Source organism: Notolepis coatsorum (genome assembly GCF_963971535.1).
Source record: "Notolepis coatsorum genome assembly, chromosome: 9".
Classification (NCBI taxonomy): domain Eukaryota; kingdom Metazoa; phylum Chordata; class Actinopteri; order Aulopiformes; family Paralepididae; genus Notolepis; species Notolepis coatsorum.
The window spans coordinates 151,321,783-151,346,584 of NC_140173.1; the positions used below are offsets into that span (position 1 = coordinate 151,321,783).

Consider the following 24,802-nt stretch of genomic DNA (forward strand, 5'->3'; position numbering starts at 1 on the left):
ACGCGAAATAACGTTACTGATGTACAGTGACACCCAGAGTTTCTAGTTACAGTAGTGACGCGTGAATCGAGATAGTCCTAACACTAGTCTGTAACAGTGTTTATTATTAAGAGTCAGATAGTCCTAATAGTGTTTATAGTCCTAACACAGTGTTTATTAGTAAGAGTCAGATAGTCAGTGTTTATTATTTCATAACTGTATGGGCTTTGTTTATACATGTACAGTGACGAGTGAATCTAACTTTGGTTGTTAAAAACGCGAAACATAATAATCAGTCAGCAGCGCTCCACTGCTACCGCAGCCCAACACAAGTGCGTTGGAACAGCAGCCCAACACTACACAAGTTGGTTTCCCGCGCTGCCGCGCTGCCGCGCTTGCTCTTTGGATTTCATTTGGGACGTGGGACGGCTGCGCTTGCCTGCGCGTGGGGGCGGGGGGGCGCGGCCAATCAGAGAAAAGCCGAACACAAGTTGGTTGCCTTTAATATTCACGCGTCCAGGCGAGCTTTTAGCAAAATTCACATATCGCTCCATAACACAGTTACCAGGAATTAGCCAGGATCACTCTGAAACTATACAATATTCACCACGGTATAACAACGCGAACGTATACATGAAAACATTTATTGTTTTTCACATGTTGAACGAGGGATAGTTAATGTCAAATGAGCCATAGTATTGTCTCCATAGCTATACTATAGAATATAGATATAGCCCTGCAAACACCGCGACGCACAGTGAAAATCCCTATCTCTTACAGCGGTGGCGCAATGAGTACAAGCATAGCTAAAACGGCTGGCGCTGAAAGTGTTAAAGGTGCTGTAAGTGGTATTTTTCCGTTAAAATTAGTGTTAAATATCTCTACATTCCAACAGCCATCACTGATATGGAGTGTCTGGTCAGTAACATGGGTCTCCCATTCCCTTCTGCTCTGCAGTAAACACAAAATACATTTCCTGGTATCCTGTTCCCACTTTAGGAGAGAGAACTCCACACTGCAGTCTGACTAAAATAAGAAATACAAACTAGTTTTAAGCAAATATGTTCTTAAAACAAGTACAATAACCTGCCAGCTAATTTGGCTTGGCAAGGTTTCTTGAAATAAGTATGAAAATATCTGGAACTGGGCACTGGAAGACAATCTATATATCGTGATGGCTGTTGGGAGTGTAGAGCTATTATTTTAACATGTAAACCACTTACTTTAACAACAAAATACCACTTACAGCACCTTTAAATCTATAGGCTTACTGTATTGCCTTTTTGAAAATGATTTCTCACTCCTATTCAATGGTTGTAACAAGGAGCCTGTAGAAGCAGAAACCGACTTGGTGGATTTGTATTGTTTAAATTAGAATTTATATTGTTTAGACTAGAGGCCATATTTATGTTTGAACACTAGGGGGCACACCACCTCCATTATAGCACCTCCATTATAAAGGTCCTTGCTAATCAGTGTAATTTATGCACCTGCTGGAGTAACGCTTTCAAACCTGTTAACACTGTTGGAACTGCTTACCTAAACAAACTGTTCTGTTAACCATTCATTCATTACTATTCTTTTGGACAATAAACCTTGCAAACTACAACAGTCGCAGCTTGGACATTCAACCTTCTTCAACATCCACAACTTTGTTACTGAGTTAGGACATATCTAAGTGTGTGCATCGTGACGCTTGTCAATACATTTGGGGAGTGACAAGCGGCCACTACAGAGCCAGTCTCTTACTTTGGTGGGTCCAGTCTGGGGTTCATGTTGGGCTCGTCTCTGCCCTTCCCGGACGGCCTTTCCTCGTTCTCTTTTTCCTCCACTATTTCCAGAGTCATCTCCACTTTCCCCTTTTCGAAAGCATTGAAACACAGTCACAAAAACAAACACCGGAAACGGACAATAACTTCACTTTATGGCTGCATCGAGAACTTATCCAAAGCGACTTACAAGTCAGCAGGAAGGGTACGACTCTGGCAGCTAAGGGTCAGTAAGATTGTTCGTCAAACAGTGTTGAACTTGAGCGCCACAGTCTTGAGTGCACAGCGGTATACACTGCCCTGCAGGAGCTAACCGCAGTAAACAGTAAAACTGAGAAAAATGTGCTTTAAAGTTATTTGACTATCCAGTGATTGTGTAGCTACTGCAATTCTTTATACCCTTAATCTCTAAAGCAGAGCAAGATTGAACTCTGAAACCTTGTCACAAGATAAAACAGATATTAAGTTAAATTTATAACATTCAGGAAAAAACTTTAGTTTTTTTACTGCGGTTAGCTTCTGCAGGGCAGACATATTAGCATAGTAGGTAGTAGGGCTGACCCCTATTAATCGATTAGTCGACTAATCGGTCGAAAGGAGCCGTAGTCGACTGGCCAACCTCTTAGTCGAATATAATAATTTTTTATTTTAATTTTTTTTATCGTTCTTTCCAAAAGAAAAGAGGCATAGAAGCGTGGCTAACGCTAATGGCACGCATACCAGAGGCTAACTGCCTAAGAAAACAGGCACAGAGGCACTGAAAGAGGATTTCACCCGTCTAATGAACACACTAGACTAGACAAATATCAAGATGTATCCATCAGTGGACCAATTGCATGCTTTTGCAGAGAACAAGAAGCCTTCAGTCGACTCCTTCAGACATTAAGCACCCCCACAGCCCAAATGGAATGATACAAAATTTTTATAAAAAAAATGTAAAAATAATATATTTTAAAAACATTTTAATTTCTTTTTTGTCGACCAATAGTCGACTAACGGAAAATTTTGGCCAATCCTAGTCGACCATCCAAATCCTTAGTCGGGGACAGCCCTAGTAGGTATAGTAATATAGGCAAGGTAGATTCCTTAGCAGCAAAGTGCATAATAGTAAAAGAATATTAGTACTAAAGGTTAGTACGTAGTTCTTTACACTTTAAACTTACACCAATCACATGTTTTCCATCCTGTTCGATGACGCATGGCCACCAGCCTCGCACAGACTTCTGGGAGAAGAGGGACGTAGAAGGTGGTCTTTTAGACGACGACGAGCCCCCCAGTCCCGGCAGCATCTTCAGCCCGCACTTCTCTGGGGTCTTAGCAGGCGGAATCAGATGGAGCAGGTCCAACTCCACTGATCCTGAGTCAGATCAACCATATTTATTAACGGGGGGGAATCAGATGGAGCGCTAGGTCCAACTCCACTGATCCTGAGTCAGATCAACCATATTTATTAACGGGGGGAATCAGATGGAGCGCTAGGTCCAACTCCACTGATCCTGAGTCAGATCAACCATATTTATTAACGAGGGGGAATCAGATGGAGCGCTAGGTCCAACTCCACTGATCCTGAGTCAGATCAACCATATTTATTAACGGGGGGGGGATCAGATGGAGCGCTAGGTCCAACTCCACTGATCCTGAGTCAGATCAACCATATTTATTAACGGGGGGGGGAATCAGATGGAGCGCTAGGTCCAACTCCACTGATCCTGAGTCAGATCAACCATATTTATTAACGGGGGGGGGAATCAGATGGAGCGCTAGGTCCAACTCCACTGATCCTGAGTCAGATCAACCATATTTATCAATTATAAATTATATATTGCTAATAATCATTTATATTTCAAATGCATATAGATACAATGTTTATATTACATAAGATACGATAAGAGATTCCCTTATTGATCCCCTTGGAGAAAATCCGGGTATCATAGCAGCATGGGGGAGGGGGGAGGGGGTATTGGCAGCGTAATAGTAGAAATACATAAATATAGGCAATAACATTTGATTTGAATATTAAAATATGAGCAAAACTAAACAGTGTAAACAAGAGTGGAGATGAGGGTCGGTTTGTCCTATCGGCAGTGGTGGAAGAAGTACACAGTTCCTTTACTTAAGTAAAAGTAGAAATACTCAGATAAATTAGTAATCTGGTCAAAGTAAAAGTCCTCCATTAGTAGAGAAGAATTTCTATTGAATGTACTTAAGTATCTAAAGTAAAAGTACACATTCTACACAACGTTTGTGTATCCATTGACCACTATAGGTTGTGTTAAAGTGGTACGTGGTCCAGTTATGCTGCTCTGATTAAAGGCCATGTTAAAGTGGTACGTGGTCCAGTTATGCTGCTCTGATTAAAGGTTGTGTTAAAGTGGTATGTGGTCCAGTTATGCTGCTCTGATTAAAGGTTATGTTAAAGTGGTATGTGGTCCAGTTATGCTGCTCTCATTAAAGGTTGTGTTAAAGTGGTACGTGGTCCAGTTATGCTGCTCTGATTAAAGGTTATGTTAAAGTGGTATGTGGTCCAGTTATGCTGCTCTGATTAAAGGTTGTGTTAAAGTGGTATGTGGTCCAGTTATACTGCTCTGATTATAGGTTGTGTTAAAGTGGTATGTGGTCCAGTTATGATGCTCTGATTAAAGGTTGTGTTAAAGTGGTATGTGGTCCAGTTATGCTGCTCTGATTAAAGGTTGTGTTAAAGTGGTATGTGGTCCAGTTATGCTGCTCTGATTAAAGGTTGTGTTAAAGTGGTATGTGGTCCAGTTATGCTGCTCTGATTAAAGGTTGTGTTAAAGTGGTATGTGGTGCAGTTATGCTGCTCTGATTAAAGGTTGTGTTAAAGTGGTATGTGGTCCAGTTATGCTGCTCTGGTTAAAGGTTATATTAAAGTGGTATGTGGTGCAGTTATGCTGCTCTGATTACAGGTTATGTTAAAGTGGTATGCGGTCCAGTTATGCTGCTCTGATTAAAGGTTATGTTAAAGTGGTATGTGGTCCAGTTATGCTGCTCTGATTAAAGGTTGTGTTAAAGTGGTATGTGGTCCAGTTATGCTGCTCTGATTAAAGGTTGTGTTAAAGTGGTATGTGGTCCAGTTATGCTGCTCTGATTAAAGGTTGTGTTAAAGTGGTATGTGGTCCAGTTATGCTGCTCTGATTAAAGGTAATGTTAAAGTGGTATGTGGTCCAGTTATGCTGCTCTGATTAAAGGTTGTGTTAAAGTGGTACGTGGTCCAGTTATGCTGCTCTGATTACATCCTCTTGAAGTTGACAGGCTTCAAATGTGAAAGTATATATTCTTCATATCTCGTATATTATGTTTGCTATGCAAAATCCATGTATTCAAAGTAACTAGTAACTGATGGGTTCAGATGAATGTAGTGGAGTAAAAAGTACAATATTTTCCTTGAAACGTAGTGGAGTATAAAAGTGTAAAGTTCCCTAAAATTTAAAATACTCACATAAAGTACAAGTAGCTCGAAAAGTTACTTGAGTACAGTACTTGAGTAAAAATACTTAGTTACTTTCCACCACTGCCTATGGGTTGGTTATATGTCGCTCCTTCAGGAACGCCCTCTTTGCTCTATGGTATACGTTGGGATTAACTAAAGCTTAAATACGGCCTTCTCACCTAAATAGTCGTCCAGCGAGAATTTGTCATTGTCCCAAATCTGGACGATAAACTTCGGGGGTGTCCTGAACTCCGTCCTGTCCAGATTCCAAAAGTGTTCCTGTAAAAAAATAAATAAAAATAAGAAACACCATTATACATTCTATTATTATTATTAGGCTACACCACACCCTCACCGTTAACATTCACTTTAGACACTTTAGACACTTTTGACACTACACCATATTTGATCTATTTATTACAAAAATATTTGCACTACATCCATACCTAACATTTTGTATAAAAAAATTAACTCATTGTTTACATTTTGTACTTCATTGTACTTTAGGTTGTTTTATATTGTATATTTTGTATAGTGTTTGGACTTTATTTGTTACTGCATGAAGCACATTCCCAGGGGGCTCATACAGAACCAAGCATTTCACTGTCAAGTCAAGTCCATTTTATTTTTACGGCACATTTTAAACAACAGCAGTTGACAAACGTGCTGAACAATTTACACAAAATTCAAGATACTCAATACTCAAACCATATCAAACAATTAAAACATAATATACATTAAAATCACATTGAAACTAAGCGGATGCTCTACACGAGGGGTTTAGAAGGCCAGGCTGAATACATGGGTTTTAAGCAGCGATTTAAAAGTGGCAAGTAGGGGTGCCAGGGTGGCGCACCACGCAACGCACTGCAGTGCAACGCGTCCGTCCCGGGTTCGACTATTGGAATACCAACCGTGTTGTTGCGTTTTGCGAATCTGATTGGCCACTGACGTTTCTGGTCATGTGACATGTGCGCCCAATCGCGTGACGAGCTGTGTCTTTGCCCATTTCCGCGTCGCACAGCCTGCAAACGACCTAACGCCTAGTTTATCACCGGTTAAGCTTATAGGCGACTCTTTCGAAGTTGGTTAAGGTTAGAGTTTGGAATCAGGACTGGCGTTCTATCGCCCTGCTCTAAAGACAAACTCTAACCTTAACCAACTTCGAAAGAGTCGCCTAAGCATAACCGGCGAAAGAAACAGGCGTCACACGATTGGCCGCACATGTCACACGACCAGAAACGTCAGTGGCCAATCAGATCGCAGAACGCGAACGCGGAACTGGGTTGGTAAAAAACTATACGCCTCCCGGACCCGGTGACCTTTGCCGAATGTCTCCTCCCCTGTCTCCCATCCTTCCTCTCTGCCGGGTCGGTCCAATAAAGCAATAAAATGCTAAAAAAAAAATCTTTCAAAAATAAAAAGTGGCAAGTGACTGGGCAGACCTACCACTGTATGTACCTTATATGTGGCAAATAAAACAAAACTTGAAACTTGGAACTATGACTGGAGTTTGACTTTACATGTTGGAGGACTCGAGTCCAGGACTGATTTTCTTCAGGACTCGTGACTCGACTTGGACTTGAGCACTGATGACCCAGACTTGGACACGAGAACTGACTGCATTCGGACTCGGAAGGTGCAGACGAGGACTCGGACTTGTTTAATTGATAAATATACAGTTATTTATTTTATATCTTTTTTTTTGTAATAGGCCCTAATCATTAGGCTACATAAGATATTGATGGCTAGTGCATTTTGTTTGGCTCGTGTGTCACAAAGTAAATAAACTCCCTTTGAAACGGTGACCGCTGTGTCATTTATGTTTAACGTGGACCTTTGATGCCAGAGTGGAGTGGACTCAACCTCGATGACTTGGACTCGGACTCGGGTAACGGGGACTCGACTCTGGCTCTTCTTTGGTGACTCGGACTTGGACTCGAACACTGGGGACTCGAGACTCGACTGGAGCTCTGCATCTGGTCTGCGTCACACTCACTTTAAGGAGATCTTTTATTTTTAGAGCATTAACTCTTTGGAATAACCTGCCTCAAAACCTCTGCTGCATTTACAGTAGATTCACTTTTAAAAATAATGTTTTTTTTAATTGCATGTAATTTTAGCCATCTTAATTGTTAGTTTCATTATGCATTGTGTGTTGAGTACTGACTTTTAATCATTTAGTTTTGCAATAATAATTGTTTTTGTATTTTTCTTTTTGTGTGGACCCAAGGAAGACAATATAGCTGGTTGCTATGGCACCAGCTAATGGGGATCCGTAATCAAATCAAATCAAATCAAATCAAATCAAATCAAATCAAATCAAATCAAATCAAATCAAATCAAATCACATCACCTTGCGGGAGACGAGACAGAGCTGCTCAGCAGGCAGGTAGTCGAACCCAAAGATGAACCTCCAGTTGAAGTTTCCGTCTCCGTCCAGCGACCTGTAGTGGACGTCCGTCTTCTGCTTGTCCTCCTCCATGCCGGGCATCCAGCTGGGCACCGCGGCGTACAGGGTGGACATTATTATTATTATTATTATTATTTTTATATATATTTTATTTGACCTTTTTCAGAACATTGTACGTGACAGACAAACACACGCAGACAGTGAAAGTAAAAAATACATAGTTTTAGCCCTTCATATTTTATGTTTCTTTTACTAGTTTTAGCCCTTCATATTTTATGTTTCTTTTACTAGTTGTAGCCCTTCTTATTTTATGTGTCTTTAACTAGTTTTAGCCCTTCTTATTTTATGTTTCTTTAACTAGTTTTAGCCCTTCTTATTTTATGTTTCTTTAACTCTTTCACTAGTTTTAGCCCTTCTTATTTTATGTTTCTTTACTCTTCTACTAGTTGTAGCCCTTCTTATTTTATGTTTCTTTACTCTTTTACTAGTTGTAGCCCTTCTTATTTTATGTTTCTTTACTCTTTTACTAGTTGTAGCCCTTCTTATTTTATGTTCTTTACTCTTTTACTAGTTCTAGCCCTTCTTATTTTATGTTTCTTTTACTCTTTTACTAGTTGTAGCTCTTCTTATTTTTTTATTTTTTTATCCACTTTTTCTCCCATTTTCTATATTTTCTCCCATCCCAATTTCGTATCATCCAATTCAACCCTCCCCTCACGGACGCTGTTTCTTGCCTCCCATAAGCCGGCTGCAATGTGGACTAAGTCATCCATAGCACAAGTCCCCTCCGGTACTTGAGGTAACAGCAGTCGCATCTTTTCACCTGCGCAGCTCGATCTCTCAGTGGCGAGGAGTAACGCGTGGGAGGCTCACGCTGACCCCGACACTTCCTGATTCTACTGCGCAGGCGCACCAACCGACCTGTAGGAGTCGCTGTCCACAACGCCTGATCCCCACCCATCAGTTTCCCACCCCCTAATTCGGCCAATGTGTATTAGTACGGACGACCAGCTAAACTGAAAGCAATGTGGAGCGCTGGGATCGAACAGGCGATCCCAGCGTCTCTGCATTCGTGGCGAGCGCCTTGCCCACTACGCCACGTAGCCGCCGTAGCCCTTCTTATTTTTTGTTTCTTTAACTCTTTTACTAGTTGTAGCCCTTCTTATTTTATGTTTCTTTAACTCTTTTACTAGTTGTAGCCCTTCTTATTTTATGTTTCTTTAACTCTTTTACTAGTTTTAGCCCTTCTTATTTTATGTTTCTTTAACTCTTTCACTAGTTTTAGCCCTTCTTATTTTATGTTTCTTTTACTCTTTTACTAGTTTTAGCCCTTCTTATTTTATGTTTCTTTTACTAGTTTTAGCCCTTCTTATTTTATGTTTATTTTACTCTTTTACTAGTTTTAGCCCTTCTTATTTTATGTTTATTTTACTAGCTTTAGCCCTTCTTATTTTATGTTTCTTTTACTAGTTTTAGCCCTTCTTATTTTATGTTTATTTTACTAGCTTTAGCCCTTCTTATTTTATGTTTCTTTCACTAGTTTTAGCCCTTCTTATTTTATGTTTCTTTTACTAGCTTTAGCCCTTTCCTGTTTTCTGATTGGTGTGTTGTCAATTGGGGGGAGGGGGAGGGGGCATTTCCCCCGCGGCGGCCCTTTCCTATGGGTATTTAAGATCCATTGTTCTTTTGTTGTCATGTAACCGTGACGAAGGCATGTTGCCGAAACGCCTCGGTCTTGGTTGTATTCCGTATAGTTAACCCTTGCACTGCCACACTACCAAAGAGTTAACCCTTTCACTGCGACAATACAGAAGGTTAACCCTTTCACTGTCTGCCACGCGACAAAGGGTTTAATGCCATTCGTAGTGTCCCCATGCAGTGGGAACAGAATCCATAACTAGGCCGGGATCACGCCTTTCTGCCCCGATCCTGATCCATTTAACAGTGAGTGTCAGCCGATAGCGAGGCCCATTTCAATATTTGTACTTTCCTAGATAATATAGCAGCACGGTCAAGATAAGATCATTTCCTTTATTGATCCCCTTGGAAATAATAGGTAAGTAGGTAAGACATGCTCTGTAATTGAATATTTCTGCTTAAAGAAAACAATAGCCTACATCACAGCTTTCTCTTAATGGTTTTCATTTTTCCTTTTAACAAAAAAAAAAAGGATCTGAATTTGGGCTTAATCTACCCGATACGATCGATACCGATCAATTAAAATCGGTACGATCCGACCGGGACGACATCCCTTATGATCCATAACCCTCCGACAGTGTTGGCAAAAAGTCCTTTAGTTGCTTATCGACAGACAGACAGAGTCACCCTTTAACGTAGATGTCGCTCATGTTCTCTCCTGTGACGCTCGTCTCGTCCAGGATCACGTCCGTGGTGTTCCAGACCACCGCCCGCAGGTGGTACCTGTTTTTATAAACATACGGTCGTTATTTCGAGCTCCCATTCGTTATCGTTGATTGATCGTTATCTTATCGTGACTTCCCCCCCCCCCCCCCCCCCCGCCCCCGTTATATATATCGGGGCGCTGCTTACTTACTTCTTGGCTTGGCGCGGCGTGATGTCACACGGGGGGCCTGGCAAGCCGAGACTTTTGGGGAAGATGTCGACCCACATCTGGATCCTGCCCTGTTGTACACAGGAGAGGACGCCGTGCCACGGATATGATCATCACCACATTATTATTATTATATAATGTCTGACCTGGAACAGGGTGGGTTAGTGTCAGTGTGTCTGACCTGGGACAGGGTGGGTTAGTGTCAGTGTGTCTGACCTGGGACAGGGTGGGTTAGTGTCAGTGTGTCTGACCTGGGACAGGGTGGGTCAGTGTGTCTGACCTGGGACAGGGTGGGTCAGTGTGTCTGACCTGGGACAGGGTGGGTCAGTGTGTCTGACCTGGGACAGGGTGGGTCAGTGTGTCTGACCTGGGACAGGGTGGGTTAGTGTGTCTGACCTGGGACAGGGTGGGTTGAAAGGAGCTGTACAGGGTCCGCGTCTCCACGTGTTCTGGTACCAGGCCCTGCTCCCGGAGGACATGCAGGGCCGTCCGCTCCCGGGTCGGGCCCAGGTGCTGGTGGATCACCTGGCCGGTCTCTGGAAACAGCATATTTACACATTTAGTCACAGCTCACCTATATGTTTATATGAATGAATGAATGAATGAATGAATGATTTTATTTCGGTCTTCTTTTACAAAGCATAATAGTAGTAGAACATAAAAAATATTATAAACCAAAATTACCGAAAAGGTGTAGGCTGAAGCCGAGGCTTATGATTGCCTACCCTTTTTACATTATTTACATTATTTATACACACAAAAAAAACATATTTCAGTACATCATTTAGCAAAGGTTACAAAAGTTTCATAGTTTTATGTTTTTTAATATATATGTATCTGTGAAGTGCCACAGAACAAGTGACACTTTTGGACAATGACATCCTGGGTCGTTCCTATATGACCAGTATAAATAGCTCTATGATGGCTCTACTTATAAAAAATGGAACTGAGCCTTTAAATGTCTCCATAGAAGGGGCCGGTGTCTGTGAAAAGGGAGTGAACCTGCGGAATGTGAGGCCATGGAGAAGAGAGGGGCCACTATAGCCGTATAAACTATTTTTCACATGTAATAATTATGGAAACATATATACTGTTGGTATAAAGGTATATATATATAATGCTATATTAATTATATGTTTCATAATTCTCTGCTTAAAAAGAATGATATGCTTGGCGATGATACCTACAGAAGGTATCATAACCCTTGCCTGTCCTGCCTGCATTCTCTTACTGTTCTGCCTGTTCTGTACTGTTCTGCCTGTTTCTCTTGCTGTTAGAGTGAGTCAGAACGAAAGAGGCCCCATGCAGTAAGGGAGTGACCGGCTGGAATGCAAGGCCAAGAACAGGGAGTCCTGAATCTATAGAGGGAAATCTTAAAAAACTATATAACAATTAAATGTTTAATGTGTACAGTAAAAGTTTTCATAAATGGCATGCTTATAATTAATAGGAATTAACTGTCATTAGAGAATAATACTAAAAGAATGATGGGTAAAAACTGCTTTCTGGAGGAGATCTTTTAGGAAGCTTGATAAGAAATCCTAGGGATGGCTTCGTGCCCGGTACCATGTCACGTGATCCCCACAGACAAAACAGTTGTCTGTTCTGAAGGAATAAGGGACTTTCTGTTACTTAAAAACCACTAGGTAACGAGAAGTAACGTTAGTACCAAGAAGGAGGAGCTCATACGAATTACGTATTGTACTCTGGTTTGCTAAACAAAAATGACAGCCTGTGACTTCACTGTGTTTAGACCAATCGGAAATATTGTAAGATGGATATAAAAGGGACGGTTGCCCTTTCAAGAGCCTGACTTTTTGGGGAGAGCAGAAGAATGGTGCTTGACACGGGGCACAAGCCGTGCAGAGATGAGATGTTCTGTTTTCTGCTTATTTTAAACTGAATTGGGTGCTTTCCACTTCAGTCTCTTCTTGTAACTAGCTTTTTCTAATTAAAATTACCTCTTTATAAATATGATTTGTATCCTTTCTTCTGACCAGACGACCGGACGACCGGGTAAGCATGAAATGTGTTTTGCCTTGTAACTTCACCCCATTGCATTTTTGATTAATGATAAAAAAATAGAATAAGTGGCTTTATCCCTGCATTAAGGACTAAAGGTGGATTCTGTATAATGGGATTATCAAGTAAAGCCATATAGTGATAATACGTGTACTTAGGAGACATATGATTATGTATTAAGGCAAAATAGAATAAGTGGCTTTATCCCTGCATTAAGGACTAAAGGTGGATTCTGTATAATGGGATTATCAAGTAAAGCCATATAGTGATAATATGTGTACTTAGGAGACATATGATTATGTATTAAGGCAAAATAGACTAAGTGGCTTTATCCCTGCATTAAGGACTAAAGGTGGATTCTGTATAATGGGATTATCAAGTAAAGCCATACAGTGATAATACGTGTACTTAGGAGACATATGATTATGTATTAAGGCAAAATAGAATAAGTGGCTGTATCCCTGCATTAAGGACTAAAGGTGGATTCTGTATAATGGGATTATCAAGTAAAGCCATATAGTGATAATACATGTAACGGATAAGGGAAAAGGACCTCATCTAATTAAAGAGAGTCCGTCCCAGTGCAAATAAAATAAAAGATTCCGCAACTTCAATCACTCGACCTAAGGTCGATGACTGACGGGGGTCGGAACGGTGCATTCGCTATCTCTTGTCGGTCAGTGGTAACAACAACATTTTGTAGACTCGTTTGGTTCTGCGTGTCAACCACTTCACAGGACGCTGTTTGATGTCAAGATAAGCAGACCAATGAGTTATGAAGTTATCGATCTGACCTAAGAGCCAGCGTGGGCATTCAACATGGCGTCCCTGGCGATGTGCATTTATACTAACCAAAATAGGTGCTAAACGGCCGAAGAAGACAGGACTACTGTCAAAAGCCTCTGGAGTAAAATTAAATGACAGATTTGGCTAAAATTAAAGTAGAAAGCTCTACTGGCGACTCGAGTGGAAGGCTCTACTCGGGGATATCACAAATGAATAGAAAGCTCTATCTTGGTGATTAAAGCAACGTTTACTCACAACTAAAGGGTAACATAATGTTTATAGAGCTCTGGGGGGAGTTACAAGTGCAACATAATTTCATGCTTTGCCCACAGGAAGCGAACTGGCCCTACCCAAGGCGAGGGCTCCCTAGCCCAGAGACACTGTTTGTAAGGAGCGGAGTGTGGATGTGAAGCGAAGTCAAAACGACCGTTCACAGAAAAGCGAGGGCTCCCTAGCCCAGAGACACTGTTTGTAAGGAGCGGAGTGTGGATGTGAAGCGAAGTCAAAACGACCGTTCACAGAAAAGCGAGGGCTCCCTAGCCCAGAGACACTGTTTGTAAGGAGCGGAGTGTGGATGTGAAGCGAAGTCAAAACGACCGTTCACAGAAAAGCGAGGGCTCCCTAGCCCAGAGACACTGTTTGTAAGGAGCGGATTGTGGATGTGAAGCGAAGTCAAAACGACCGTTCACAGAAAAGCGAGGGCTCCCTAGCCCAGAGACACTGTTTGTAAGGAGCGGAGTGTGGATGTGAAGCGAAGTCAAAACGACCGTTCACAGAAAAGCGAGGGCTCCCTAGCCCAGAGACACTGTTTGTAAGGAGCGGAGTGTGGATGTGAAGCGAAGTCAAAACGACCGTTCACAGAAAAGCGAGGGCTCCCTAGCCCAGAGACACTGTTTGTAAGGAGCGGAGTGTGGATGTGAAGCGAAGTCAAAACGACCGTTCACAGAAAAGCGAGGGCTCCCTAGCCCAGAGACACTGTTTGTAAGGAGCGGAGTGTGGATGTGAAGCGAAGTCAAAACGACCGTTCACAGAAAAGCGAGGGCTCCCTAGCCCAGAGACACTGTTTGTAAGGAGGGGAGATTGGATGTGAAGCGAAGTCAAAATGACCGTTCACAGAAAAGCGAGGGCTCCCTAGCCCAGAGACACTGTTTGTAAGGTGGGGAGACTGGATGTGAAGCGAAGTCAAAACGACCGTTCACAGAAAAGCGAGGGCTCCCTAGCCCAGAGACACTGTTTGTAAGGTGGGGAGACTGGATGTGAAGCGAAGTCAAAACGACCGTTCACAGAAAAGCGAGGGCTCCCTAGCCCAGAGACACTGTTTGTAAGGTGGGGAGACTGGATGTGAAGCGAAGTCAAAACGACCGTTCACAGAAAAGCGAGGGCTCCCTAGCCCAAAGACACTGTTTGTAAGGAGGAGAGACTGGATGTGAAGCGCAGTCAAAAAGACCGTTCACAGAACTGGAAGCTAACTAGCACTACATCGGCTAACAAGCCAGTGCTAACACCCATGAGCTGGCCCTAGCCAGACGGAAGACCCATGAGCTGGCCCTAGCCAGACGGAAGACCCATGAGCTGGCCAGACGGAAGCTAACTAGCACTACATCGGCTAACAAGCCAGTGCTAACACCCATGAGCTGGCCAGACGGAAGCTAACTAGCACTACATCGGCTAACAAGCCAGTGCTAACACCCATGAGCTGGCCCTAGCCAGACGGAAGCCCCATGAGCTGGCCAGACGGAAGCTAACTAGCACTACATCGGCTAACAAGCCAGTGCTAACACCCATGAGCTGGCCAGATGGAAGCTAACTAGCACTACATCGGCTAACAAGCCAGTGCTAACACCCATGAGCTGGCCAGACGGAAGCTAACTAGCACTACATCGGCTAACAAGCCAGTGCTAACACCCATGAGCTGGCCCTAGCCAGACGGAAGCCCCATGAGCTGGCCAGACGGAAGCTAACTAGCACTACATCGGCTAACAAGCCAGTGCTAACACCCATGAGCTGGCCAGACGGAAGCTAACTAGCACTACATCGGCTAACAAGCCAGTGCTAACACCCATGAGCTGGCCCTAGCCAGACGGAAGACCCATGAGCTGGCCAGACGGAAGCTAACTAGCACGACATCGGCTAACAAGCCAGTGCTAACACCCATGAGCTGGCCGTAGCCAGACGGAAGCTAACTAGCTCACCATCGGCTAAAAAACCAGTACTAACACCCATGAGCTGGCACTAGCCAGACGAGAGCCAACTAGCTCACCACAGGCTAACAAAGCCAGGAGCTAACAGCAGGCGAAGTAGCCGGAGCTAGCGACCAATGCTAGCTCAGGAGGAGCTGGCACAACCAAAGCTAGCACAAGAGAAGCTAGTTCGCATCTTGAGACATCTCAAAAGACTGGAGATCCCCGAAAGGGCCTCAATGGCGCAACGGATGGAAAGAGGAGTAAGGACCCCCGGTCAAGATCCAGGGGATAACATGGTGGAAAGACTGATCCCACAGGTGCGAGACGGGAGCATGTCTCTCAGTGTTGCAGCCGAATCAGTCATGAATGGAACACCCATGCAGGGATCATGCTTTCTGCTTGAAAAGCTATTCGGAGGAGTCCCAGGGGGTAACCTACTGGCAGCCCGATGTGCAGCATGGTCACAAGACCAGCTACGTATCGAGTGTAGGCTGTATGACCAAGTCATAATGCTATCTGACAAAAGGGGGGCCTCCCAGGAGCCTCCCCCGAAAACAACCAAGGAGAGAACAAGGAAGAAGAATTACATATACCTACCTCCAGACGAGTTATGAAGTTATCGATCTGACCTAAGAGCCAGCGTGGGCATTCAACAGTATCTTTTTTTCTTTTTCTTTTTTCCCCCTTTGTCACTATTTGATTACAGTTATGTTATAGATCAAATATAGTTAGGATAATAATAAGGTTTTATATTTATGTATCACCTTATATTTGAGTAATTTATATAGTCAGATTAAAATTATTTATACCACAGGAAGGTCCGACCACGCATTGTGATTGGTCGAGAGCGTTCTAAGCCGTGAGTATATTAATTTTTCTTTTATTGAATAGTTTATTGGTTTAGAATGGAAAATCACACATAATAATTTGATAACAATATGAATTTCATAAAACACAATAAAGCCATAAACTTGTTTCCATTGTGGTCCTTCATCATTTGTGTCAGTGGATTTATGTACTGGTGTGTGGACGTGGGTGTTTGTAGTGTCTGTATGTCAGGATGTGTGGTATAAAAACAAAAAAATACATATCGGTACAATAATATTCCATTTTATAGACAATAAAAGAATAAAAAAGGAACAACACATTAAAAACCCTTTGTTCACTACTCCCAGCTTCTGCTACTTATGATCCACCTCTTTATAGCTAATCTAAAAGTGGAGAAGGGGCTTATGGTCTTCAACTCCATTGGTAGGCTATTCCATTGTACTGCTGCTGAATATAGGAATATTCATATTCATGATACACTCACGGTTAAATCACGTTGGCTTTAGAATGTTGTAGAAAGTTTCAACTGCCGTTCATCAAACGGAAACCGTCAACGTGACCTACTGCGCCGACAACGTTACGTTGGATCATTTAACGTACCTGTTAGGAGCTATTTGATTGTTTCGTGGTATGTCTGTAGTTGCTTAAGTTCATCACTGGGTGGCAGCGTGGAGCGCATGGGGTTTTGGACGTAGGCTATTGCGCAATCAAGTTATGGGTGACGGAGAGGTCGCGCGGTTTTTACCTCGTTTCACTATCATAATGTACATTTATATAATCTATTGTTTTGCTCAGCGACCATGTATTTATGTTCATTGGGAACTTCACCCGACAGCGAGTGACAACGACTGGACATTACGTTTATCTTTAATTGCGCGTCAAAGATCAAAGACGAGGACTTCCCGCACCCAGCCGAGCACCTAACGGGACATCGGGATAGTCGCTACAGTACCCGTTAATAAAATAAAATGAATCATATTAAATTAGACTAGTAATACGTCATTCGTTTTGCGTCGCCAAGCTGGTTGATAGCCTACTCCATTTGAAATTCCATAGCAACGATACATCTTTAGGAAAAAAAATTCTACGGCAAGTTAAGTTCACTGAAATCGATATAAAAGACCCTAGAATTGTCTGTATTGATCCTATATTTTTCCCGGGACTCGGACCAGTGGAACGTCAGGAACATTGCCGCTCTGTGATGCCCCACGCCACTCCAGCTTCGCTCTCGTGGCTGCGGGCGCATCACAGCCGTGGCAATATTCCTGATGTTCCACGGGTTCTCGTGTGTTATTGCTTAATTATTGCCTATATTTATTGTAACGTATAATATAACCGATAGGGCACACAGACCCTCATCTGCACCTTTGTTTACACTTTTGTTTATTTTTCTCATATTTGTATATTATAATATCTAATTTTATTGCTTATATTTATGTTTTTCTACTATTTCCCTGCCCATACCAGTACCTCCCCTCCCCCCTCCCCCACGCTGCTATGACGCCTGGATTTCCACCAAGCCAAGGGGATCAATAAAGGAATATCTTATCTTATATAAACATACTGTATTTAAAAAGCATCATAGAGCATAGAAGGAATGATGATCAGAGTCCATTTTCATGCAACACACGCTACGTTAGGGAATCGTCTCACGTTTTACCCCTTGACTAAATGAGATCTAACCCAGTACACTGTTGGAGGGACAGTACCAAGGTCCGCCAGGCTGATCTAACCCAGTACACTGTTGGAGGGACAGTACCAAAGTACACTGTTGGATGAACAGTACCAAAGTCCGCCAGGCTGATCTAACCCAGTACACTGTTGGAGGGACAGTACCAAAGTCTGCCAGGCTGATCTAACCCAGTACACTTGTAGTGTCCACTTGTCGCTCCCCAATGAATCGACAAGCGTCCACGATGCACCCGCAATTAATTATCTTACTCAGTCTCAAAGTTTGTGATGTAAATATGGAATGTCCCAAGTTGCTGCTGTTTACAGAGTTTATTGTTGTCCAAAGGTGAATGATGGTGAATGAAGGGTTAAATCAGAACAGTTGTCAATTGCTCCATGGTCAGTTCCAAACGGTGAGACAGGTAAGAAAAATGTATCCTCATCACAGGTGTATGGGATTACGGTAATTAGCTAGGCTATTTATAGAAGAGGGGCTATAATGGAGGCGGTGAGCCCTCTAGTGTTCAAACATAAATAAGACACTATTCTACACAAAATAATAATAATATTAATAACCAAAACACTCATATGGCCTTTACAACACTGTTGGAGGGACAGTACCAAAGTCCGCCAGGCTGATCTAAGCGAGTACACTGTTGGAGGGACAGTACCAAAGTCCGCCAGGCTGATCTAACCCAGTACACTGTTGGAGGGACAGTACCAAAGTCCGCCAGGCTGTAGTCCTTCCCTGCGAAGACCAGCGAGCTGCCGTCCGCCTCCGTCTCCCGTGGAGCCGGGATGCCTCTCAGCCGGGCCAGGTTCTGGAGGATCTGAGACGGCTTCAGCTGGTCCCTCCACCGATTACTCCCTGAGCTGGATTTGATTGATTGATTGAAAACTTTATTAACAGATTGCAGAATGGGTACAATATACAGTACAGCTCAATACACACAATTGTTAATAAGGGGATGCAGACCAGAGAAAGACTTTCGTCTTGTTTACATCAGGGTCCCCCATTTTCAATTCATCGTAACATTTATGACATACATGATATACAGATATACAGTACTGTTTAAGAGACAGAGTTTCTAAAAGAGTGTATATACATTTAAGGGGGAGGAAACTGTACATTGGAGGAGGTTGGGTGGGGTTGGGTGGGGGGGGGGTGGACATTTACAGGGGCCAGTTTCGAATTGCAGCCACCCGTAGGTGCTCTTTGAGAGCGATTTTGAAGGAGGGTAGGGATTCACATTATTTTACGGCTGTGGGTAGGGCGTTCCACATTGTTGTGGCACATTTTGTGAAGGCACTATGTACGTGTTATATAACTTTGATTTGGGAGTATTTGGGGCTTCTGGTGATCAACCAGAACGATTTGGGCTTATTGCATTTAACGCGTCATATCTCGCAATCTATGGAAAAATACTGGATTATTTTGGAAAGGGGCGATGTTTAGCGTGTAGCGTGTAATAAACGACAGTGTGTAGAAATGAACTGATTAGTCAGTAATGGACTATGAACAATGCCTGTAAAATGAGCCATACTATTGTCTCCATAGCTATAATACAGAAAACACGATGGGTCTGCAAAACATCTCTAAAATGGTCAATAACGCTGGCGCTAGCCAGTACAGATGGGGAAAGTCGGTGGCAGTCAAAGAGTTAATGTACGTTGTCCCTCTCTTTTTTTTCTCCACTTTTTCTCCTCCTATTTCTTTTCTGTATTTTCCTCCCATCCCAATTTAGTCGTTATGCCAATTCCCCCCTCCCCTTCTTGGTCATTGCGCGCATGTGCCCCCCACTGGTCGGTCTAGGGAGCCCTGAAGTCTATCACATGCTTCCTCCGATACATTAGGAGACAGCCAGCAGCCTCTTTTCACCTGACAGCGAGGACTCTCATTGGGTGAGTGTAACGCGTGGGAGAGGTCACACTACCCTCACCATCTCCCTCCCTCGCTGTGCAGGCGCCCTGACCGACCTGTAGGAGTCGCTGTTTACAACGACCAGAACACCACCCCCACCGGCTTCCCTCCCGCTGACTCTGCCAATTGTGTTAGTATGGACGGTCGGCCAAGCCGGAGGCACCGCAGCTGGATACGATCCCACTGGCTCTGTGGTGGTAGACAGACGCTTAGTCCGCTGCGCTACCCGGCCGCCCTAACAAATACATTTAAACTGAAAGCGGTCCCACTACACAGAGGTTTGAACTGAAAGCGGTCCCACTACACGGAGGTTTGAACTGAAAGCGGTCCCACTACACGGAGGTTTAAACTGAAAGCGGTCCCACTACACGGAGGTTTAAACTGAAAGCGGTCCCACTACACGGAGGTTTAAACTGAAAGCGGTCCCACTACACAGAGATTTAAATTGAAAGCGGTCCCACTACACAGAGGTCTGAACTGAAAGCGGTCCCACTACACGGAGGTCTGAACTGAAAGCGGTCCCACTACACGGAGGTCTGAACTGAAAGCGGTCCCACTACACGGAGGTCTGAACTGAAAGCGGTCCCACTACACGGAGGTCTGAACTGAAAGCGGTCCCACTACACGGAGGTCTGAACTGAAAGCGGTCCCACTACACGGAGGTCTGAACTGAAAGCGGTCCCACTACACGGAGGTCTGAACTGAAAGCGGTCCCACTACACGGAGGTCTGAACTGAAAGCGGCCCCACTACACGGAGATTTGAACTGAAAGCGGGCCCACTACACGGAGATTTGAACTGAAAGCGGTCCCACTACACGGAGATTTGAACTGAAAGCGGCCCCACTACACGGAGGTCTGCCAGGTAGATGCTCACACGCAGTAGGACTGCGGCAGGCCACAGTAGGAGCTGAAGCGTGAGAGGAGTCTGTTCTCCAGGTCGATGACGGTCTCGCCCACTTTCTCGTCTCGGCTGAAGAGGTCGTAGTCGTACACGGAGATCTTCAGGTCCTTGTCTTGAGGCAGGAAGCAGGAGAGCTCAAACATCCTGGTGAGACAGGAGACAAGACGGGACAACGAGACACCCTTTGTATCGATGTCGTTTCCAAAACAGACGGTAAGGAGGCAAAATATAACATTTAGAGTCAAGACCTTCTACACCAGTGGTTCTCCTATATGCAATGTTTATGTCCTATAACGCCCCCTATCTGATGTTTATGTCCTATAACGCCCCCTAGCTGATGTTTATGTCCTATAACGCCCCCTATCTGATGTTTATGTCCTATAACGCCCCCTATCTGATGTTTATGTCCTATAATGCCCCCTATCTGATGTTTATGTCCTATAACGCCCCCTATCTGATGTTTATGTCCTATAACGCCCATATCTGATGTCTATGTCCTATAACGCCCCCTATCTGATGTTTATGTCCTATAACGCCCCCTATCTGTTCTCCAGGTGTCATAACGCTCCCCTAAACCTCCTACCAAGTGTGTATAAATTAAACATTACATGTTTACATTTTCTTTGCTAAAAAGTGACACTTTTCTGAATTGGGATTGTGATCGTGCTCCGCGCTGGTTCCAGTCAAGTTGTTGTCCCGATATTAAAACAATGATGAATAAATAAAAATAAACTAGCTCCCCCTTTGAGCATCTCAACGCCCCCTTTTCTACAATTCTGCACCCAGCGCCCCCTGAAACTCCCTGAGCGCCCCCTGGGGGGTGGTACCAACACTCTCTGAAGGCCCCCTGGGGGGGTGGTACCAACACTCTCTGGACGTCCCCTGGGGGGTGGTACCAACACTCTATGGAGGCCCCCTGGGGGGTGATACCAACACTCTCTGAGCGCCCCCTGGGGGGTGGTACCAACACTCTCTGAAGGCCCCCTGGGGGGTGGTACCAACACTCTCTGAAGGCCCCCTGGGGGGTGGTACGAACACTCTCTGAGCGTCCCCTGGGGGGTGGTACCAACACTCTCTGAGCGCCCCCTGGGGGGTGGTACCACACCAACACTCTCTGAACGCCCCCTCTACGCGTGATTTTCTTCCGCCTTGTACATATATTCTCTGTTATGCTTAGGCCCTCTTTCGAAGTGGTTATGCTTAGGCCCTCTTTCGAAGTGGTTATGCTTAGGCATTCTTTCGAAGTGGTTATGCTTAGGCCCTCTTTCGAAGTGGTTATGCTTAGGCCCTCTTTCGAAGTGGTTATGCTTAGGCATTATTTCGAAGTGGTTATGCTTAGGCATTCTTTCGAAGTGGTTATGCTTAGGCATTCTTTCGAAGTGGTTATGCTTAGGCCCTCCTTCGAAGTGGTTATGCTTAGGCATTCTTTCGAAGTGGTTATGCTTAGGCCCTCTTTCGAAGTGGTTATGCTTAGGCATTCTTTCGAAGTGGTTATGCTTAAGCCCTCCTTCGAAGTGGTTATGCTTAGGCATTCTTTCGAAGTGGTTATGCTTAAGCATTCTTTCAAAGTGGTTATGCTTAGGCCCTCCTTCGAAGTGGTTATGCTTAGGCATTCTTTCGAAGTGGTTATGCTTAAGCCCTCCTTCGAAGTGGTTATGCTTAGGCATTATTTCGAAGTGGTTATGCTTAGGCATTCTTTCGAAGTGGTTATGCTTAGGCCCTCCTTCGAAGTGGTTATGCTTAGGCCCTCCTTCGAAGTGGTTATGCTTAGGCATTCTTTCGAAGTGGTTATGCTTAGGCCCTCCTTCGAAGTGGTTATGCTTAGGCATTCTTTCGAAGTGGTTATGCTTAAGCCCTCCTTCGAAGTGGTTATGCTTAGGCATTCTTTCGAAGTGGTTATGCTTAAGCATTCTTTCGAAGTGGTTATGCTTAGGCCCTCCTTCGAAGTGGTTATGCTTAGGCATTCTTTCGAAGTGGTTATGCTTAAGCCCTCCTTCGAAGTGGTTATGCTTAGGCATTCTTTCGAAGTGGTTATGCTTAAGCATTCTTTCGAAGTGGTTATGCTTAGGCCCTCCTTCGAAGTGGTTATGCTTAGGCATTCTTTCGAAGTGGTTATGCTTAGGCATTCTTTCGAAGTGGTTATGCTTAGGCATTCTTTCGACGTGGTTATGCTTAGGCATTCTTTCGACGTGGTTATGCTTAGAGTTAGGGTTAGGGTTAGCCAATCGGAGAGCGTCTTTTTCTTCTTCGCTGAAATCAAAGAGCGTCTTCGCTCACAGAGGCTACGTTAAAAAATCCCGCCCCCTCTCTACACACTCAGAAGCCTCTCACCTGCCCATCTCTGGGTTGAGGGTGTTCGGTTTGTAGTTGTCCCTGTCGTCCACCGTTTTCTTCCCCAGCGTGATCTTAACGTACGGGTCACACTGTGGGAACAAAACAAACAAGATCATATATTTTAACTTTATTAGGTGCTCAGAAGTGTCATCTGTCAGATAATCTATCAGGATATCAGAAGTATCATCTATCAGAAGTGTCATCTACAGTGTTGGGCAGTAGCTACCTACAAGTAGCGACGCTACATAGCTTAACTACATTTCTCAGTAGCGTGATGGTAGCGTCGCTACTTTTGAACCAAGTAGCGTTCTCTGTAGTGCAGCTATTTTGAGAACCAAGTAGTGACGTAGCGTGAGCAAAATGCTATACGCTACTGTCCGGAGAAACAGATTAAATAAAGATTTGTGAAAAAAAAACTCCCCGGAGAAAACCCACTATGATTGGTTGGTTGATTTGTATGAGTATGACGACTCACGATTGGGTAAGGTTAGGCCAAAACATTACGGGTAGGCCAATCAGAGGCAGGATAGGGCGGGACATGCCGCTCCAGCTCGGCAAATCAGGAAGTGAAAATCAAAACACAGACCACTGAATGAATGAAACAGATTACATGAACCAGTCCGCGCGAAATGGCAGAGGGATTCGATGTTTCCAGGGCTGATGGCATTGATGAAGATGATGTCAATAACAACAATGCCTCTCCATGGCCCTATCTGGAAAAATTTATGAATTTGACTGAAAAAACGCCTAAAACATATGTGTTTAGGTGTTTATTGTGTCAGCCAAAAACGAAGCTGCTCTCAACTTCCCACACGTCCAGCACTAACTTGAGAACAAAAAGCCAGACCGAGGGCTTGTTTCAGTTTTATAATAAACAATCAAACTGAACCTTTTTTTTGCCTGGCTATTTGTTTGGTGGAAACTTGATCATGAAGTAAAAAAATTACAAATTAAAAGTAGTGCCGATGTAGTTAGCTATTTTTGCCATGTTCTTGTAGTGTAGCTTGCTACATTTCTCTGGGGATAGCTTCCATTGTAGTTGAGCTACATTTAATCGAGAGTAACTTGTAGTGTAGCTTACTACATTTCTCTGGGGATAGCTTCCATTGTAGTTGAGCTACATTTAATCGAGAGTAACTTGTAGTGTAGCTTACTACATTTTCCAAGTAGCTTGCCCATCACTGGTCATCTATCAGAATATCAGAAGTGTCATCTATCAGAAGTGTCATCTGTGTTACCGCTGTATGTGCGGGGGTTCACACACCACACATCCTGCACTCTCTCACACACAAACACACTACAGATCACTTTAGGAAAAAGCAAAGGTCACTTTAAAAAACATAACTGTATGTTTTTGTATAGTATAGTTAGTATAGTATAGTTACATATAGCATAACTGTATATTGTATAGTATATTGTATAGTAGTGTATATAGGACTCATTGCCTTTAATTCGTTAGCTTAGCATTGTATAGTATTGTATCTTAGTACCTTTTATCATGTCTATCTATTATCTATTAAATTTTATTCTATTATTATTTGTATTCTTTTGCACAATCATGGGCATGGCCACCTTCATTTCACTGCATGTCTCGTGTCTGTATTAGGGCTGAGCCCAAACGTTCGAACGTTCGGACCTTCGTTCGTTACGTTGGCATTCGAATTCTAAATCAACATTCAAATACGTTTTTTTTTTTATAAATTCTTCTTTTTATTATTTATTTTTTTATATATATCTTTTTTGTGTGTGTCTATTCATTCTGTTTAATGGGGTTTTTCTTCACAGTCGCAGATAAAGATCATAGGCTACACTAATATTATAGTATTAAAAACTAATGAGTTATATTCATTAAAGAAAGTTGATTTAATAATTAATAAAATAAAAGACTAATCCAATCAGATGAATCACTTTATTTCAATTGAGGATTTAGTTTGAGGATATCTATTAAAAAAAACATATATATATATATATATA

The 24,802-nt window shown here is 43.3% G+C and overlaps 1 protein-coding gene across 1 annotated transcript in view; it reads right to left on the reverse strand.

Moving 5' to 3' along the window:
• Positions 1 to 24,802, reverse strand: part of LOC311234823 (myoferlin-like) — a gene marked incomplete at its 5' end in the record, with an annotated part of 127,801 nt that overhangs the window by 7,280 nt on the left and 95,719 nt on the right. Inside the window, 10 exon segments of the mRNA XM_084322067.1 lie at positions 1,729 to 1,838; positions 2,912 to 3,105; positions 5,376 to 5,475; positions 7,553 to 7,694; positions 9,935 to 10,030; positions 10,164 to 10,252; positions 10,578 to 10,717; positions 18,393 to 18,544; positions 20,468 to 20,638; positions 22,826 to 22,917. Coding sequence (XP_084178193.1) covers positions 1,729 to 1,838; positions 2,912 to 3,105; positions 5,376 to 5,475; positions 7,553 to 7,694; positions 9,935 to 10,030; positions 10,164 to 10,252; positions 10,578 to 10,717; positions 18,393 to 18,544; positions 20,468 to 20,638; positions 22,826 to 22,917 — 1,286 coding nt within the window.